This window comes from Myxocyprinus asiaticus, chromosome 34, assembly GCF_019703515.2.
Source record: "Myxocyprinus asiaticus isolate MX2 ecotype Aquarium Trade chromosome 34, UBuf_Myxa_2, whole genome shotgun sequence".
Taxonomy (NCBI): domain Eukaryota; kingdom Metazoa; phylum Chordata; class Actinopteri; order Cypriniformes; family Catostomidae; genus Myxocyprinus; species Myxocyprinus asiaticus.
Window position 1 is genome coordinate 24555690 of NC_059377.1, and position 20011 is coordinate 24575700.

General features: G+C 37.5%; 1 protein-coding gene across 4 annotated transcripts in view; it reads left to right on the plus strand.

Moving 5' to 3' along the window:
• Positions 1–20011, plus strand: part of LOC127425293 (syndetin) — a 217980-nt gene that overhangs the window by 176992 nt on the left and 20977 nt on the right. For 3 of the 4 annotated variants that reach the window (XM_051671084.1, XM_051671085.1, XM_051671087.1), the window contains 3 exons: positions 2008–2156; positions 13281–13377; positions 18256–18414. In XM_051671084.1, coding sequence (XP_051527044.1) covers positions 2008–2156; positions 13281–13377; positions 18256–18414 — 405 coding nt within the window. Of the gene's footprint in view, positions 1–2007; positions 2157–13280; positions 13378–13508; positions 14161–18255; positions 18415–20011 lie in introns of those variants that run through there. The other variant, XM_051671088.1, reaches the window with a different exon arrangement.

Consider the following 20011-nt stretch of genomic DNA (forward strand, 5'->3'; position numbering starts at 1 on the left):
GAGCGTCTATGTGAATTTCAGATGTGCATGCTTTACATGATCTATATCTATTAGGAATGCACCAATATGAAAATTTTTGACCGATACCGATACCAGTATTTTGCCACTTTCCTTATTTTGTCATCAGATCACTTTTTTGCTCAGAAATTATGTTTTAAAATGTACAAATAGGTACAAAATCTTTTTATTTTTCTGAAAAGAAATAATTTCCATTTAATATGGATTGGATCTGTTGAACACATGACAGGCCAAAATTATATAAATATATATAAATAGAGACACAATGTAAGATAAATAGAAGATAAAAATATTTTAAAAAATCTAAATATGAAAGCATGATGATTGAAAAAAAATGTATATGTGGATATATATATATATATATATATATATTGTACCTTTAAACATTTTTGCACTTCTGTTTTTGCAGTTCAAAACATCAAAACTCTCATTTTACATGTTTGTACTGTATATAATAGAACATCATAAATTCATATTATACATATGTTGGGCAATTCCACGGAAATGTCAACCACATCATGGAAAAATAAAGTTACCAAAGGAACAAAACTTTCTATTGTGGTATTATGGATAATGGATAATGCCATACCACTAGAGGGCGCCGCTTGCATACACAATGCTGACTGAATTGCTAAATGCAGTTTATTTTTAAGCTTTCAAAGTTTAGTAATCATGCAAGACCATGTTGCGATTTCAATTTTAACTCCATCAATTGTTTAGCCTTAATGGATACCATACCAATGTCTAAGAAGTCAAAGTTTGTGGATTTCAAAGCGTTTTGGTTGATTTGACCTCATCATGGATAGGAATGCAACTTTCACATCTGTAACAACGGTTTTTCCTCATTAATGTGAGAACGAGAATGATTATAAATTAAATATTACATGTTCATTGGAGTGCCAACCCTTCTACATTCTGTCCATATCATTATTTCTGAATTGTGCATTTGAATTCACAGAGTTTTTACAAAGTGTGATGATAATTAATTATAAATACACCATTGGTTTTTCATATAGGCATTTTCATGCCTAAACCCGATTTGCTGATGGTTTTAATTTGGTCAATAATTGGCCGATAAATACCGGCCACCAATTCATTAATGCATCCCTAATATCTTTTAAGTTACATTTGTTAATTTACAGTAGCAGATGCATTTATCCAAAGCAAGTCTGTCACTGTATATGACATACTGTTAATGTTATGTATAAGTATGGACTTTAAAAAAAAAAATTTATCTGAGTGATTATTTTTTTTAATCTTCAAAGTTTAAACCTTTATTTTAGCGCAGTGGTTCACCAACTTATAGTGGCAACGCCAGCTCTTCATTAGTAATGTTATCTGAATCTGGTTTTGTGTAAGGAAAATGGAAAACAATGCTTTGAATGTTAATGACTGACTGAAAAACATAAAATCCAATTGCACTCTAGCTTTATCCCTAACAATCTTCATATTTGGTGAGATGATTCTTCATATTTATATAACATCTGAACTTTTTTCCTCACCCAAATTTTGTAGGACAGATTGAATTGTAAACCTTTCATTACTCTCATTAGCACAGACTTTTAAATGGAAGGAAGAAACTTGATTACACTTTGATTATATGGTATTTGTCTTAATCTGACATTTTAAATGTGATTTAAATTAGAATAAATGTGGATAAACACGAAGCGAGATCTGTTCATTTGTTTTATATTAGGTTATGTGCATGTGCACACTGTGAAAAAACATCAAATCTCTGGAGTTGTTGTTTTTCTTTGGTGACAGGTTCTGAATTTACAATGAAAGTCAAGACAGCCAAACATATTATCAAACCCTGTTCGCTTTGTTCCGTCTTGTGGCTACACAGTTTTTTGCCAAGTTGTTTGCTTTGGTAAGATGAAATATAAGTGCTGTATGTCATCAATTTGACAATTATTTTCAGTCCCATTACTTACAAGCTTGAAGACATTCAGTGAAGCTCAGTCAAAATGTGTGTTGTGTTTTGTGCAGGAGGCTGGAGGGGAGAGCTCCAGCTCTCATGCAACCCCAGAGGAGAGGAAGGAGAAGGTCCCCTGCCCTCACCTTACTCAGCTGGTCATCCTGACAGCCAGTGACACACTGTATGGCCTGGCTGAGAGAGTCGTCGCCACTGAATCACTGTAAGATCTGCTTTAAACATGCTTACTTAACCCTTTAAGCTTTGAGGGTATTTTTAAAAATGTCCTGTTTCAGTGGCATGCCCAAAATTTAAGGCTTATAATAGAGCCCGCCCGATTTGGGATTTTTGAGACCCGATACCGATTTTAGAGAGGGAAAATTCACCGATTACAATATGGTGGCCGATATTTTTAATTTTTGAGCTGGAATGAAAACAGACCTTCTCTATGTGGATTTTTCACCGATTTTGCACCGAAATGACAATGCAAAGGTACTCAGAAGGCTGCTTTCTTAAACAAATATTTTTATCAAAGAATATTTGACATTATTATTATACATTGTCAACAAATTCTAGAAATGAACACTGAGAAAATAAAGAATAAATAAAATTAAAATAAATAGCTAAATAAACATCAGTATTACTGTTTAGTATCAGTCAAATGCTGACTATATTAATACGTCAAGATAAACAGTGGTGGTACACCGGATTCTGCTATACAATTTCAGGTGAAACTTTCAACGGTGGAAAACCAGACTTCTAAATATTACATTTTATAAATGCAACGACTGGAATTGTTCGGTTGAAGGGGGTACCAAACTGTGAATCCTGAACAAAACAGTTTGGTGAATACATGTTTACTCATTAGCTTCCACTCAGCTGACAACAATGAAAGTTGCTACGTGATTAGCTAGTTAGCTATAAGCTCGTTGTCACGGAGAGTAAAAGACGGATGTTGTTTATTTGACTTTCCAGCATTGTGTCTCACCAACTAGGTAACAACATAGCATGAAATCAACACTCATCAGACATAATCCACCACCGCACCGTTGTCTGCTGAGTTGCAAAAAGATGATCTGATGTTTACCTTTCAATCTGCTACATTACTGACTGCACTGACAAACTATATCTGGCTAACAGCAAACAGACATTAGTGACATGGTTGTCAGGGACAAGGTTAATGTTATATTAGTTATATTGAAAAGGGAAAATGATGGGGTCATTGTTTATTAAGTTTCCAGTATGTATTTCACAAACTAGTTAACAACTTACCGACACACAGCTGAACTCCGCCCTGTCTGCAGAGCTACTGTCAGTTCAGCTCTGTAAACAATGGAGTCGGAGCGCACTCTGCTGGACAAACTACGCTATGACACCAATTCTAAAGCATTGTTTTCTGCATTATATGTTCTGAAAAAAAGTTTTCATATTGGCACATATTGGTAAAATATATGCCGATACCGATATATCGGTGAAAGGCTAATATCGGTCGGGCACTAGCTTATAACTTGACAATAAAAAACAAGGAGGTCCAAGCGTTTGGTACCATTTAAAGAACACTTTTCAAATATTTTTTAATGAAATAGATTATCATAAATTCTGAGACTCAGCCTCAGAAACTAAGAAAAAAAACACTTTATCTTATTTTTCTGATTTAATATTATACATCTCAGGGTTTGATTAAGGTAGCTCTGAAAAACTACTTTTGTTTTGTTCCCAATCATGTCACCTGTAACTGAGTAAAATTTTATGTTGATACAACAAAGCAATCAAAAGTTATAGCATTACAAAAATAATTTATCATAGTGTCCAAAATCATCTCCAAATGTCCAAAAGCCTAAACAAATAAACCATAATAATTTTATAATTTATTTGTTTTACAATTTAATCTCTCTCCAAAGCAAGCAGGCATGAGTAACGAGATCTCATTCAGTTCCATGCTGTGTCATTTGAGCCATCATTTAGTCTGTGTCATGTAGTTGGCGCCATATCCAGGTGGCAATATGTAATTGGAGTGAATGAATGATCCTGTCTGCCCATATTTTGAAGACTTCCACCTCAGTAGCAGCGATCTGGATCCTAAAGCGATTGGTTTAGTGTTCCATGATGCTGGACAACGTACCACATAATTTCCGATGATGTCATCTGATTCAGGAATGCTAAGGTGGTTTTAGCCAGAAAGCACATTTTGTGCTGTGTGCACACTGTGCTTCCTGTGAATTATCTAATGATCTGTGCATCCAATTGCATTGTGTGTTTGCTCATTTTAAAGTCAATCACCTCCTCTAAGTAAAATGTAATGTTCTGTTTATTTTTTGAGAAGTTATAAGTGAAAAACCTGGCAAATAAACAACACCTGTTTACATGTAACATGTCAAAGACATTTACTTAGCTATTCCTCACTGTATTTTTTGTCTGTGAGTAAAACAAATAGGCTGGTTGTATTCTACTCTTTGAGAGCTTTCCAACGACATATGACACATGGCTATTTGAGCAGTTTGATGTTTTTTTGTTGGGTTTTTTTTTTGGTCAAAATGCCTACATGCATTGTAAAGTACAGCTTCTACACTTTAAAACGATACCTATTTTGTGTTTGTCAAAACTGTAGTTATTAATATTTTGATAATTATTATTTCTTGGTGGGCCCATCCAAGCTTAAAGGGTTAAATCAGTGTCATCTAGAAGTCAGTATTTAAAGGAATTCATGCATAATATACAGTATTGTGCAAAAGTCTTAGGCACATAAGATGCTTCACAAAAACATTTGTCTTAAGATGGTTATTTATATTTTCAGCTTTAGTGTGTCAATAGGAAATATACATTTTAGACTCCCAAACATTTCTTTTGCAAATAGAATAGAATAGAATAGAAGAACAGGGAGCCCTGCAACAGATGGTATGGTCCCCACAGTGCCCCCCACTGAATATTGAGTAGATCTGGGATTACAAGAAGAGACAGAAGCAATTGAGACAGCCAAAATATATAGAAGAACTGTGGCAAATTCTCCAAGAATCTTGGAACATCCTATCTGCCAACAACCAAGAAAAACTGTATCCAGGTGTACCTAGGAGAATTGGTGCTGTTTTGAAGACAAAGGTGGTCACACCAAACATTGATTTAGTTTTTTTATGTTTACTAGACTTTGTTATGATATTAATTGATAAATGAAAACTATTTATGGTATTATTTTTGAAGACATCCTCACTATGCAACATTTTTCCCAAGTGCCTAAAACTTTCGCACAGTACTGTATATAAAAGTACAATTAGCCAGGTGACATCACCCCAGCAGCAGCGAACCCCCATGTGACACTGCTGAAGACGGGGGCGCAAGATGAGCCGGAGGCCTTTCTGGAGCTCTTAGAGCGCACAGCCCAAGCTCTGGAATGGCCACGGCCGCAATGGGCTGTCCACCTCCTACCGCTGCTGACCGGCGAGGCCCAACTCGTGGCCCGACAACCTCCTGAGGTACCCTGAGCTGAAGAAAGCCATCCTGCAGCGGGTCGGCCGCAATCCCAAAGAGCATCGCCGGCGGTTCCGAACCCTGATGCTGAGTGAAGTCGGCCGCCTGTTTGTCTTCGTTCAACAGCTCCGCGACACCTCCCGGCAGTGGGTGCTGGCCAAGGAGCCCAGCGACGTCAGGGGCGTCATCGATCTCGTGGTACTGGAACAATTCAGCGCAAAACTACCGAAAGGAACTGCGGAGTGGGTCCAGTGCCACCAACTGGCATCGCTGGATGAAGCAGTGCAGTTGGCTGAGGACCATTTAGCGGCGTACCCGTGGGCCGGCGAGCCCCTCTCTCTCTCCCTGTTGTCCCTCCCCTCCTTCTTTCGACACCAGTGTAACAAAGGTTCAGGTTGGGCAGATAAAGGAGGAAGCGGGAACCAGTTTCCACAGTTCATGTGAGTCCGTTTTATTCACAAATAACCAACAATCGCTGTACAGCTTCACTCAAAACATAAGACGGCTTTTCAGCATCACTCAAATAAACAGTCCACTTGTCAGCTTCACTCAAATAAACAGTCCGCTTTTCAGTTTCACACAACACAAGACTCTCTCTCGGGACAGACACGAAGACTTTGGTCTGTCTGTCTCTCTCCAACACATATTGAAATTTATAAAAGAAAAATATGTGTTTGGAAGGGAGTGAATTGCCTCTCAACCCCTCTCCTCTTATTATTTTGCTCCCGCACAGACTAATACAATTAAGTGAAAGGCTGACTCTGCAGAACATGTGCCAAAAAACACGTTATATTTTTTAAGCTTTTTAAATGGAGTTCATCTGCATGTACACAGATTTTCAGAATGGAACTGAAACTGTGAGAAATCTTGTGCATAAATATGTAGGTCTGATTAATTCGCTCTGTGCTGAATTTATGCACAGCCAAGCATTTCTGATGTTGCTCCTAAGCAGACCAAAAATTGCCATTGCCTCACATAAAGCAGACTTGAAATGTGTGGAAAAAAGCTAGAGATTTCTTGAATCAAAGCTAAATGAATGTACATAGATTTTCAGTATGGAACTGTCTGTAAATGGAAATCTTGCGCGAAATATGCAGCCTTAATTAATTTGCGAGATACTCAAGATAAGGACTGCATTCAAGAACATTACAGAGATTTTTGTTCATAGCAGCGCCAAATTGATTTGGAAAAAATGCCATACGGAAGCCCAAAGAGGCCATGCATTATTATTCAGTTTTCTCTCGTAATCTCAACATAACAAAAGTCACTGACAAAACAATTATATCCAAAAATTTTGAGAAAACAACACAAAAAAATCATAATGGCCACTGAATAAATTTAGCCTAGATAACTAGTTAGACTAACAAGGAACAGTTAGTCTAAATATTTGCTATGTGTCAGAAATGTGATATTGTTTTAATTCATAATTAACTTAACAATAAATGAATAAAAAAATAAAAAAATGACTGAATGGTACTTTTTTAACCAGTGGTAGAGGTTTCAGCTGAACATTGCAACTAGAAATGCTGCATTCAACTGAGCCTGTCTAACTCAATCAGTCACATATTCACTGTGGCTATCTAATCATTGAACCCTATTAAGCCTTGTGTGTCTCCTGACGAGTCAACAAAGGCCGGCATAGGCAGCTTCGGCAACAGCCAGGGGAGTTCATTTCATTAAGTGACGTGACGCTGCAGGGGCTGATGAGAGCTACCTGAATTTTCACTATAATACTAACGAGAGGCTGCTAGGTGAAAGAGTCTCTGAACCCCATTTTACCGTCCAGTATCCGTTTCACTGACCTTTATCCTATTTGATTGCTTGTTCAGCAAGAAATTAAGCCTTTTCAAAACAGCAGGGAATACTGCCTTGCCAGTGAAGAAAGATCAGCTGAACTGAGAGAGTTTGATTCCTGTAGTTGCCTTGGATGCAGCCATGTTGCCAGATGGTGTTGACTCATGCCAAAAATTGTACTGGAATCTTGAGTCAAACCCTTTTCAGAGATTTAGATTCAAATTGATCAGAGTTTAAAGGAGTAGTTCAACTAATTATGATAAGTTCTTAATAAGTTCTCTCATGTACTCTCCCTAATGGCATTCTAAACACGTATGCTGGTATATTTACCATGTTCTTTTTCATATAATGTTCATATTGACCACATCTGTCAAGCTCCAAATTTGAGCTGTAATGAGTCATCGATTCATTGAAAAGAACCAGCTCAAATAATGACTTGTTCATAATGCGAACGATCTGCTTCTCAAGTTCAACTCACTGAATGACCTGGTCACAGTGGTTCTCCGGTTAATACCTAACTGGAAGGCAAGATTTTCAGTGAAAAACAATTTCCTTAACCTATTTTATATTTTAGTTTTTTGGCACATTTTAATAAATGAATAATACAAGAATACACCACTGAAAGGAAATATGTGCAGGAAAGATATAAAGCCCAATTGGGCTTACTTTAATATCTCTCCTCATATATTTAGATCAAAAGTGAAGAAGTATAGAAATGGCATTAGAAGACTATAAAAGGCTTTAGAAGAATATACAGTAGTGCACAAGTCATATGAACCACTTTAGGGGCCGTTTACACAGAACACGTTTTTTGGTCTGTCCGTGCTGTTTATCAATTGATTTCTATTAACACATGGTAAAAACTTTTGTGTTACATCCCATTGTTTTCAATTTGCACCTCATTTTTTTAGACGCTGTCAAGTTAAAAAGAACTTCAACTGTTAAAAATCTTGAAACACCTGCGTTCTGTTCTGTTTGTTGTGCTGCGTTTAGCTTTTTTCAAACACAAGTTTGGTGTGAATCACTATGAACTGTGATTTTGTGGAAAAGAAAATATGTGAAAATATTTGCAATTTGAGTTCCACAGAAAAAAATGCAGCATATAGGTTTGGAATGACATTAGGGTGAATGTATTACCTTTAATTTGAGGGTGAATTATTCCCTTGAATGTGCACTCAGTAATTTGTTTTATGTTGTCTTGGATTTACACTGCCCCCTAGGGGCATGGATGCAGCGTCATTCAAACACAATTGTTTTCATTTATTGATGCAATTGTAGAAATTCACTATTCACAGTCAGCCAAGATTCATTTAATCTATGAGTGAAAGTGTCAAATAATAGGGCAGTTACTTAAATTAAGTGAGTAGTATTTGGCTGGTAATGTGATCCTAACATGGGGGGCCCCCATGAGGAAACCCTCTCCATGTAGAATAAAACAGCTTTTATAAGGTTACTGATACGAATGGAGTTTTAAAATTACTATTAATTCATTTTTGTGTAAAGCTTTCTGAATGAGGAAAAAAGTACTGAGTGCACCTTTAAGTGTGAAAAGAATGTTCCTGTCTGGAAGGAACCACTCTCTGCTTCCACCTGATTGCACAAAAACAACCACATTGAGTCATCACAGAAGTTAAGGTCTTGACTCCAGCCGAACCCTCTTTGACGACTATGTTCAGAATGCACTACGCTTCAAACCATGTTTGTTTTCTGAGAAGGAAAGTGGCAATGCAACTTCTTATTTGCCCCCTCCACCTTCCCGTCTTAATGAAATAATCAATGAAGGCCAGAGAGTATGAGCTGAGAGAAGGCGTAAGTTTGTGAAAGGTAAGCCAAAGAATTGGGTACCTTGTTATCGTCTGAGTGCTGTATTTATGCAAGCATAACATACGAACTTTAGATTATACATTATTTCCTCTGCACCGTTCTCAGATGAGTAAACAAACCTTTTTTTCTCGTTCCAACTTTAGTATTTTTCTGTTTTTGAAATGTGAAAAATGGGATAAAAAACAAGTGTATTTTATAACTTCTCTTTCAAATAAACTCAGGCTCTTGTTCTTTGCACTTTTACATATTTAGATGTAATTTCCTTCTCTGGTCACAAATCACTGAATCTCTGTTTATCTGTAAATTCGTTCTGCATGTTTCAATTAAATCTTCTTGGGAACATTCATTGTTGGTGGGTTATAAATATTCCTGAAACAAAATTTCAGCAAACGAAGATGATTGGCTGGCAGGCAACATATTTATATACATTTGAATATCAATAATTTATAAGAATTGTTCACCCAGTAATACAAATTCTGTCATTTACTCACACTCATATTGTTACAAGCCCTTTTTACTTTTTTTTTTTTTTTTTTTTTTTCATGGGACATGAAAGGTGAATTCACTGGCCACAATTATTCATATAATGACAATGAATGAGTTTGTCAAGGGTGACTAGCTCCAAAATGACAATAAAGCACCATAAATGAAACAATAATGTGGCCCATAAATTCTTCTAAAGTCTTCTAAATCAGTACGATAGCTTTGTGTGATGAACCGGCAAAATGTAAGTCTTTATTCACTGACAATCTTCATGTTGTGTCGGGTTTGTTCTCAAATGTCATTGATGTCAGGCATGTTTGATTTAAAAGCTAAAGCAGGACAAGATTTCTAGTGAAAAACAACCTACATTTTTTGTTTGTCACAGCTTTCTTTTGTCTCCCAAAAAAAGGCAGTTTGTCTTATTTTTATCAAGTAGAACTGAAACCTTATAGCTTCTAAAGACTTGGCAGTTAGGGATCGCCAACATATAGTTTGCATATTCTAGTTTCATCTAGTCTCTGGTTTTCTTTTAGTGTAGTATGCAAATATTTGGACTCTTATTGCTCAATGAACACTTATCTCTCTATGTGGGCCATCATTAGCATAGATTAGCTGGTGTTTATGCATTGTGGTGGTGGGTGGGCACTGATTCTTTATAAAGATTCCAGTTGTGCGCAGTCATTGGCAGCAGTAGGAGTCAGTGATTTGTATTTACTGCTTCACTCAGTTCTTTTTTTCCTTCCTAACAGAACGGCACACATTTGTTTTGATTACTGTAGTGGCTAACAGGGTGCAATTGATGTACTCGGATCACATACGTAAATGAATTTTATAGCCAATAAGCTATTATAATAACGTTTGTTTTCCTGCTTTGTACAGTTCATCTGATTAACATTAATCTTGTTTCAAATGATTGAATTTGAGGCATAAGACTGTTTTAGATTAAAGAAGAAAAAATTAATTAAAGGATAGTTCACCCAAAAATAAAAATTCTCTCACCATTTACTCACCCTCATGCCATCCCAGATGTGTATAAGTTTATTTCTTCTGCAGAACACAAACAAAGATTTTTAGAAGGAAATCTCAGCTCTGTAGGGCCATGCAATGCGAGTGAATGGTGACCAGACCTTTCAAGCTCCAAAAATCACATAAAGGCAGTATAAAAGTAATCCACACAACTCCAGTGGTTAAATTAATGTCTTCTATAGCAATATGATCACTTTGGGTGAGAAACAGATCAATATGTAAATCCCAGAACAACAGCAAAGGACCTTGTGAAAATGCTGGAGGAAACAGATAGACAAGTATCTGTATCCACAGTAAAACGAGTCCTATATCGACATAACCTGAAAGGCTGCTCAGCAAGGAAGAAGCCACTGCTCTAAAACTTCCATAAAAAAGCCAGACTACAGTTTGCAAGTGCACATGGGGACAAAGATCTTACTTTGTGGGGAAATGTCCTCTGGTCTGATGAAACAAAAATTGAACTGTTTGGCCATAATGAGCATCGTTATGTTTGGAGGAAAAGGGTGAGGCTTACAAGCCGAAGACCACCATCCCAAACCGTAAACATAGCGGTTGCAGCATCATGTTATGGGAGTGCTTTGTTGCAGGAGGGACTGGTGCATTTCACAAAATAGATGGCATCATGAGGAAGGAAAATTATGTGGATATATTGAAGCAACATCTCAAGACGTCAGCCAGAAGTTAAAGCTCGGTCGAAAATGGGTCTTCCAAATGGACAATGACCCCAAGCATACCTCCAAAGCTGTGGCAAAATGGCTTAAGGACAACAAAGTCAGGGTATTGGAGTGGCCATCACAAAGCCTTGAGCTCAATCCAATAGAAAATTTGTGGGCAGAACTGAAAAAGCATGTGCGAACAAGGAGGCCTACCAGTTCTGTCTGGAGGAATGGGCCAAAATTCCAGCAACTTATTGTGAGAAGCTTGTGGAAGGCTACACAAAACGTTTGACCCAATTTAAAGGCAATGCTACCAAATACTAATGGGGCTTTTCCACTGCACGGTACAGCTCAACTCGACTCGACTCTGCTCGCTTTTTGGGGGTTTTCCACTGTGGATAGTACCTGGTACCTGATACTTTTTTTAGTTCCACCTCGGTCGAGGTTCCAAGCGAGCCGATCCGATACTAAATGTGACGTCAAAACCCTGCAGATCTCTGATTGGTCAGAGAGAATCGTCACTACCAGCGTCACTGGATTTGTGACACAAGACATCAACCCACTAGTTTTAAAGTTAGCAACAGCAACAGCAATATCATTTGTTCACGCAACTTTCGAATTATAAAAAGAAATGGCTGTGCGCAAAACCACGCCATGGTCAATAAACGAGGTGCAGACGTTCCTCTCGTTAACGATGAACGAAACGACGCGAAACAGAAAAGTCTTTCAGGAAGTTTCTCAGCTGTTGGCCGCACACAGCTACCACCGGACCTACCAACAGTGTAGGGAAAAGTAAAAAAACAAAAAACTTAAAAGTGACTACAGAACCATCAAGGACCACAACAGCCGGAGTGGTTCAAACAGAAGAAAGTGTAAGTGGTTCGAACAAATGGACACTATCTATGGCAATAGACCGGCGAGCAATGGGAGGTAGAGTGCCCTGGACTCGGCCACGGCGTTGTTGGAGTCCACGATGGAGGATGATACGTTTTGTTACGTTAACTCTATATTCTGCTTGAAAGCTTCACTTTATTTAGTTGACCATCTACTGGAAAGCTTGCTTCTAAAACAACCAGGCCAATTTAACTTACACTTGTGTAAAATCACCATGCAACAACTGCTTTACTCAGCATAATGAGCTAGTAGCTAACAGCTAGCGGTCATGTTATTGTTTATGGTCAGTAATGTTTGTGTCGCATTTAAGATGATGTCACAGCAGTAGAGGCAGAGAAACTTTGTCGATCAGCCTATAATCCCACCCACGTCGAGGCGGCACTAAACTGCAGTGGAAAAGCAAGCTCGGAAAAGTAAAGCAAGCAGATTTGAGTCAAGTCGAACCGTAACGTGCAGTGGAAAAGTGCCATAACAAAGTGTATGTAAACTTCTGACCCACTGGTAATGTGATGAATTCTCTCTATTATTATTCTGATATTTCACATTCTTAAAATAAAGTAGTGATCCTAACTGACCTAAGACAGGGAATGTTTTCTGTTTAAATGTCAGGAATTGTGAAAAGTAGTTGAGCTTCAAATGCCCCATTTAAATATCCAATTAACAAATATGCCCTGTAATGCATGTCGTCCACTACAGACTGCAGTGGGCAAATGTATTATCACTTATGGAAAGTAAACAAAACAAAAAAATCAAACCTTTATAAAAGTTTTCCTTGGATCTTAATAAATCTTATCAAAAAATATTTTACCTGTCTGGATCTCCTGAAATAAGATATTCTAGAGGTTCTTGGTGCTTTTACCATTTTCGTCAGCCATGTTGAATTTACTGTATGTTGTTAATAAAAACACAATGATATATAAAGAGTATAGTCATATAGATTTATAGGAAAGAAAATTACAGCATTCGGCCTGTAGCCCATGTCTGAAAATGATATAAAAGCAGAATGTAAAACTACAAATGTAAGCCTCAAGCTTCCCCTAGTCACATTAAAAAAAAAAAAAAAAAAAAAAAAAAAAAAATCACCAGTGGAACTAGCTTTCAGCTTCAGCGAGTTCCCTGCGGGTAACCAATATGTGTCCATTCTGAGCAAGCATGCCATTGCAACCCACAGAAATCGTTCTCTGATTCTGGTCCTTTTCTCCCTGCAGAGTTTTTCTGGCAGAGCAGTTTGAGTTCCTTCAGCCCCATCTTGACACCATGATGCCTTCAGCCAAGAAGCCCTTCCTTCAGCAGTTCTACTCACAGGTCAGTTTGATCCAGCTATTTATGGACCTGAATGTTTCTGTCTCTCCCTTTCAGAGCCCTTTCAATTTCCCACTTGTCTTCTGCTGGGTTGCCAGGGTTGTCTTTGAAATATGAAATAACTTCTCTTATAGGAATCAAAATGACTGTACAATGTAAGGATCATTTGGTGTAGAATATTTCATGACTTATTACACGGGTCTCTGGAATACTTGATTCTGATTGGTCCAATCGCAGGCAAGTCCATTCTGCAGGCAAGTATTTTTATATAATGACCGCTAAAATGTTTATTTGACCTTTGTCCCTGGCAACCAGTCTCCTACACTGTGCTAGTTTTCACTATGTCCCTTGTAACACTCCACTGTCTATTTTTAATCTGATACTGTAATAAAATATTTTTCAACCCAACTACATATTTCATGTCCATTTATTTACTTATTTGGTTAGTAGTCATGTACTAAATGGGATAATGTACAGTCAGCCAGTCATTATCGCGAAATAAGAATGCCCCTTGCCTGTCGTAAAATCACTGTAATGCACAGCCTTTCATGGCTTAATGCTTTATTAAATCAGTTGTTCTCTGAGATATGTTCAAATTCTAAGCAACTGAAGTAGTCCTTTTTTACTATTTCTCTATATTTTTTGCCATTCATTCTTGTATTCCAAAGAGATACCCAGATCCTGATGATGAAAAACAGCCCCACAGCATAATGCTTCCATCATCATGAATTTAGATTTGAGCCATAGGTATTGCTGTGCAACTTTTCCATGCAGATTTTTATGAAATGGCTTCTTTTGTGCCACTTTCCCTACAGGTCAGTTTTATGACAGAGATTTTGATATGAATGACTGTTGCATCTTTACTTTTTTCTTTATAACTCCTTCAAAGGGATCATTGGAGTGTTGAGGGACAACCTTTTCAAGTAGTGTTTAGGTGTCCGCTTGATAATTCAGTCAACAGTGCCTACTGTTTTTGTACCCTTTTCTTAATATATGCATTTTGCACTCTTTGGAATGATAATTCATTTTTTCACTGTTGTCCTTTAAGATTTGCAGCCTAGAAATTCATGGGTGGATGCCAATTGTAAGGCAAATATGTAATCAAAGGATTTTCAATACACCGATTCAATATTTAATAAAAAAAAATAAATAAAAAAAATGGCTTAGAACTTAAAGTATTATTGAGATCTAAATTTGTTTGACTTTCAGGATTTTAGGATTTCTAATTCAGTCAAATAAGAGAGTTGGTTAAGTTTGTAAATACTTTTACAATACACTTTATGTACTTCTGCCATAACCAGTGTTGGGTGGAATTGGATTACAAAGTAATTAGAATCAGAATCAGAATGAGCTTTATTGCCAAGTCTGCTAACACACACAAGGAATTTATCATGGTGACAGAAGCTTCCAGTACAAAGAGAATGCAACCATATATACATACATACAAACATATACAATTAAACATATATACATATAGTGACATTGTAACAGTAAAAGGACGGGCAAGGAGGAGGCAGGAACCGGGTGAACAGTCAACATAAATTTTAATGGTAAACATAAACTTAAACCAACATAAAACATAAGGACACACACACAACACGGCCACGTGCATCTCTCTCTCTCGAACTGGCATCTCCGGCTCCCCTTTATCTTGCTCTCCCGCTGATCAGCTGATTCAGTGCCGGCCATGCAGCCTCATGGCCCAGCCACGCCCTCCTCCTTGTCACATTCCTCCCCTGCCCGATTCACACCGGGGCGCCACTGATCAGACTAACTCCCCCCCCCATCTCTGTAGGGGAGATGCTGCCCTTCCGGCCGTTCTGTCAGCCGGTAGTCCAACCCACCTCCTGGGAACCTGGGGGAGAGACGAGGGGAGGTGTGGGGTGAGGGAAAGGGCAAGCGGAGACACACAGAGAGAGGGGAGAGAGGAACTTGCTCTCTGATAAACAGTTATGTGCAGGTGATGTAATGTATTGAAGAAGAGTTAGGATATGTTAAAAAATATAAATGAAATATTGATATAAGTAGGAATGGATCGATTGAATATTGCACATGGTTGTATTGACAAAAAGGAAAGAGGGAAAAACTGTTCCTGTGCCTGGCTGTTCTGGTGCTCAGTGCTCTGTAGCGCCGGCCAGAGGGCAACAGTTCGAAAAGGAAGTGTGCTGGGTGAATGGGGTCAAGAGTGACTTTACCAGCCCTTTTCATCACTCTAGATGTGTACAGTTCTAGCAGGGTGGGTAGTGGAGCGCCAATAATCCTCTCAGCAGTCCGAACTATCCTTTGAAGTCTTTTGATGTCTGACTTGGTAACTGAACCAAACCAGACAGTTATAGAAGTGCAGAGGACAGACTGCTGAGTAGAACTGTTTCAGCAGCGCCTGTGGCAGGTTGAAATTCCTTAGCTGGCGAAAAAAGTACAACCTCTGCTGGGCCTTTTTCAAATTTGAGTCTATGTGGGACTCCCACTTCAGGTCCTGTGAGATGGTAGTGCCCAGGGGCCGGTTGCACCAGCTGTTGCAACTTAGCATAGTTGTGACGTAAATGGGCACTAAGTCACAATTTACGAACTACTAAATATTTGAGCGTTGCACCATTAAATTTAGGACGTAACCCTACATATAAACTAAATATTTACGGAAGCCTCCGACCAGAAGTAACAGATGGAATAAAAAAGCAGACTCATTTAATGAAATCAATGAGCTCATGTTTTGGTTGACAGGCTTCAGTCCTTTCGACATATATAATGGTGTTGGCACTCATTTACATTTACAAGAGAAAACATTATTTAAAAAACTTACTTCAGCATGAAACCGATCGAACTGCCGCCCGGTGTCAAGTTTCAACATATACGAAATATATAAAATATTAAAATTAATAAATGCCTATTTTTCCAGCCTGTTGTATTAGTATTTATTTATCGTCCCTTATTTATTTTAGATACAGTTATTGAATATTGTTATTTATATAAGCTAAATAGCCTATATAATTAATGAAATCTTGTTTTATCTCGTATTTTAATGGGGATATAATTTATAACAGCTGAGAGTTACGTGAGCAAACAAGGTTTGAACATCAACTGTAACGATCAAACTGAAATTCACAGCTTTTTAACACTTGTGTACAAATTTGAAGGCTGCTTATTGGATAAATCCAGGTAAACGTCATATTATGTGAGTACGCATTACTTTACGGAGAGCTTATGACCTACTAGTTAAGTCTTGCTTTAAGAACAGGTGGTGCAACCAAATTAAGCACTGACTTAGTTACAAACTAACTAGTAGTTACTAAGCCCTTAGTGAGAACTTTACATCCCAACTTAAGTGAGACCTGGTGCAACCCTACCCAGGAACCTGAATGACTCCACTGCTGCCACAGTGCTGTTTAGAATGGTAAGTGGGGTCAATGTTGGGGTGCTCCTCCTAAAGTCCACTATCATCTCCACTGTTTTGAGCGTGTTCAGGTTGTTCTGACTGCACCAGACGACCAGCTGTTCAGCCTCCCTTTTGTATGCAGACTCATCGTCATTAGATACTGTAATCTAATTACTTTTAGGCACCAAATAGTAGTGTAATACATTACATTTTAAATTATTGTAATCAGATTACAGTTACTGACTTTCATTTAAAGTAATTACTTTTAAATACATTACTTGGGTTACAAATATTTATTAAAAAAATCTAATTTATGTGTAATACAATTAACATGTGAATTCATTTGTTCCTATGTATGTCTGTTTGCGTTTCTGTGACAGCCGAAGGGTGTACAACAACAAACAAGGAGAAAATAGACATTATTTTGAATTTATTGAGCGGAAAAACAAAAACTTTTTGTTTCAAGTGTTTTAGAAAGTAACTTAAAAGTAAAGTAATTATTAATTTGATCACTTTTTTGATGAAGTAATCAGTGAAGTTATACTGGTCTTAACTACTACAAATTTTACTCTGTGAAAATATCTTGGAGATCTGCAAAGGTAAAATTATGTCAACCACTCTTAAGACAATATTTTTGTTATATTTTCCTCTACTTTGATTTACTCTTAAAAAAAAAAAAAAAAAAAAATTGTGTTGTTGATATGTACATTGCTTGTGTTTGTCCTAATTTATACTGTATGCCACTTTCAACTTGATCCCATGACAAGTCCATGAGTGGTGGTTGCGTTGTGGGCTAGAGCACATAACTGGTAATCAGAAGGTTGCTGGTTCAATCCCCACAGCCATCACCATTGTGTCCTTGAGCAAGGCACTTAACTCCAGGTTGCTCTGGGGGATTGTCCCTGTAATAAGTGCACTGTAAGTCGCTTTGTATAAATGTAAATGTAAATGTAAGTCGTAATGATAGTATGACATGGTGAAACCATAAAAGTCATACAAAAATGTGCAACTTTTACTACCATAGTGAAAAATAAATGAACCAACAAACAATAATATTAAAAGTTTAACCCCTAAACCAAACCCCAAACCTAACCTTGATTTTAATTGGAAAATGATTGTTGTGTACCATGGAAGAAAGAAAACATTGGGGTTTGGAACGAGATGACGTAAGTTCACAGGTTATAGAAATACATAAATAAATCACATAAATAAATATGAAATGTGTAGCCAAATGTGTTCACTGACGTTTCCTGAAATAAAGTGTTGGATTGGAGGCTAGCTAAAATGTGATGCCTATAGTAACTATTTAAAATTGTTCGTTGATTTTGTTGGTCTCAATGGGAATTTGTACGAGCCAAGTTGTATGACATCTTACAATTTTGCCATCTCGCACAAGTTATTTAGAGTTGTCATGACTGTTTTGACACTTTGGATAAAAGTGTCTGCTAAATGATTAAATGTTGTTTTTACAACACTCTTTAATTTGACTTATGTCATTTCCCCTATAGACTGTATCTACGGCCAGTGAACTCCGCAAACCCATTTACTGGATAGTGGCAGCCAAAGCCATAGATTATGAGCAGATGCTGTTGCTGATGGCTGGAGTGAAATGGGACATTAAAGAGATAATGTCACAGCATAATGTCTACGTGGATGTCCTTTTAAAGGTAATGTGTTTTTGTGGCCGTGCAATGGGTTTTATGTGCAAGAGTAATGTGTTGGCCCCTCTCTGTTCATTTCACACTAGAGGGGAGGGGGTGGCAGTTAAGTAAGACTTGAATCAGTAAACATCAGCCAAACTCTTCTGAATCTAGAAAGAATAGTCCGTTCTTGGCTGGATTTTCTTCTCTGTAGTCAATGGTTTGTACAGTATGCTTTGTTTAGTTAAGGAAGCTGTCATGCAACTGTGTCAGGACATTGCTGACATGTCTTATCCACTCATCTCCTGTACTCACTTGACAGGAAATAGCATAAGCAGGGATCCAGATGTGTGGTGTCAGAAGGTTATACAAAGGTCTAAAGTTAAAGGAACGTTCCAGGTTCAATACAAGTTAAGCTCTGTTGACTGTATTTGTGGCATAATGTCGACTATCACAAAAATATTATTCTGAGTCATCCCTTTTAAGCAAAAATTGCAGTTACTCCAAGACATTTTCATTGGAAGTTCACAGGGAAAGATAATAAAAATATTATACTTGCTGGCATGAGACTAGTGCTTCTGCTGTATGAGCATTCGACTTCAAAGTAATGCATGTAAAACAAGTACATTTTGCATGAAATTCCCAAAGGTACCGAAAAAGGAGTGTTTACATGGTACAAACCCCACTCAACTTATTGCGTAGGTATCAAGAGGTTCATTCACATACACATATGTATCCCCACTGATTTTTTTTTTTAATAATAAAATGAGCTTCATATTTCTGTTTTAACCCTCAAAACAAAAAAAGCAGTGCCATATGTTCACAGTTATTGCCCAGGAAAAACAGATTAAGTTCACTGAACACACATTCACATTTTGTCACTAGCAGTTAGTTGCCACAGTGGATTAACAGGATTCATGAGAACATTCATGTGATCATTCCTGATCTAATTTACTAAAATATATTGTAATTTAAGAGGGTTTTGAACTAGGTATTTGAAACAAGCATCAAAACTACTGCTACAGAAAACACACTTTTGTGTAATTAGACTGTTAATTCTCCTCATAGTTTCTAAAATTAAACCCTTGTGACAGCTTCCCCGTTTGACAATCAGCCCCTGGCCTCCCTGTATCAAAATAATCTTGCTTCAATAATTATATCCTTTTACAAAAATAATTAAAATATTTCACATGTAGAACTGGCAGTCTAAATTTAATGAACAGATCACACTATACAACATCAAAAGGGTAGATACTGGAAAACAGGGGGTGGGTGTGTTGGAAGTCCCAAAAACGGGACTGTATTCTGAAAATAAGCCCAAAAAACAGCAACCTGCAAGTGTCCATATTTATAAGCAATTTACAAACAAGCCTAAAGTCGCTAATAATAAGCGGACTTGGCAACTGTGCCTGTCAGAAGCAGAATCAGTTTGCACATGCTGCAGTTGACAAGCATGCGATTGGCCACAGCTGTAATCAATCATGTGATCGGCTGGGATAGTTAATTGTCCCGCTGTTGTCATTTTGGCTTTTGGTTAGAGTTGAAACAGTTTGACATAAATAAACTCTTACTTTGCATCAGCATCAACTACAATATAATGACATTATATTTTATGCATTGGGAT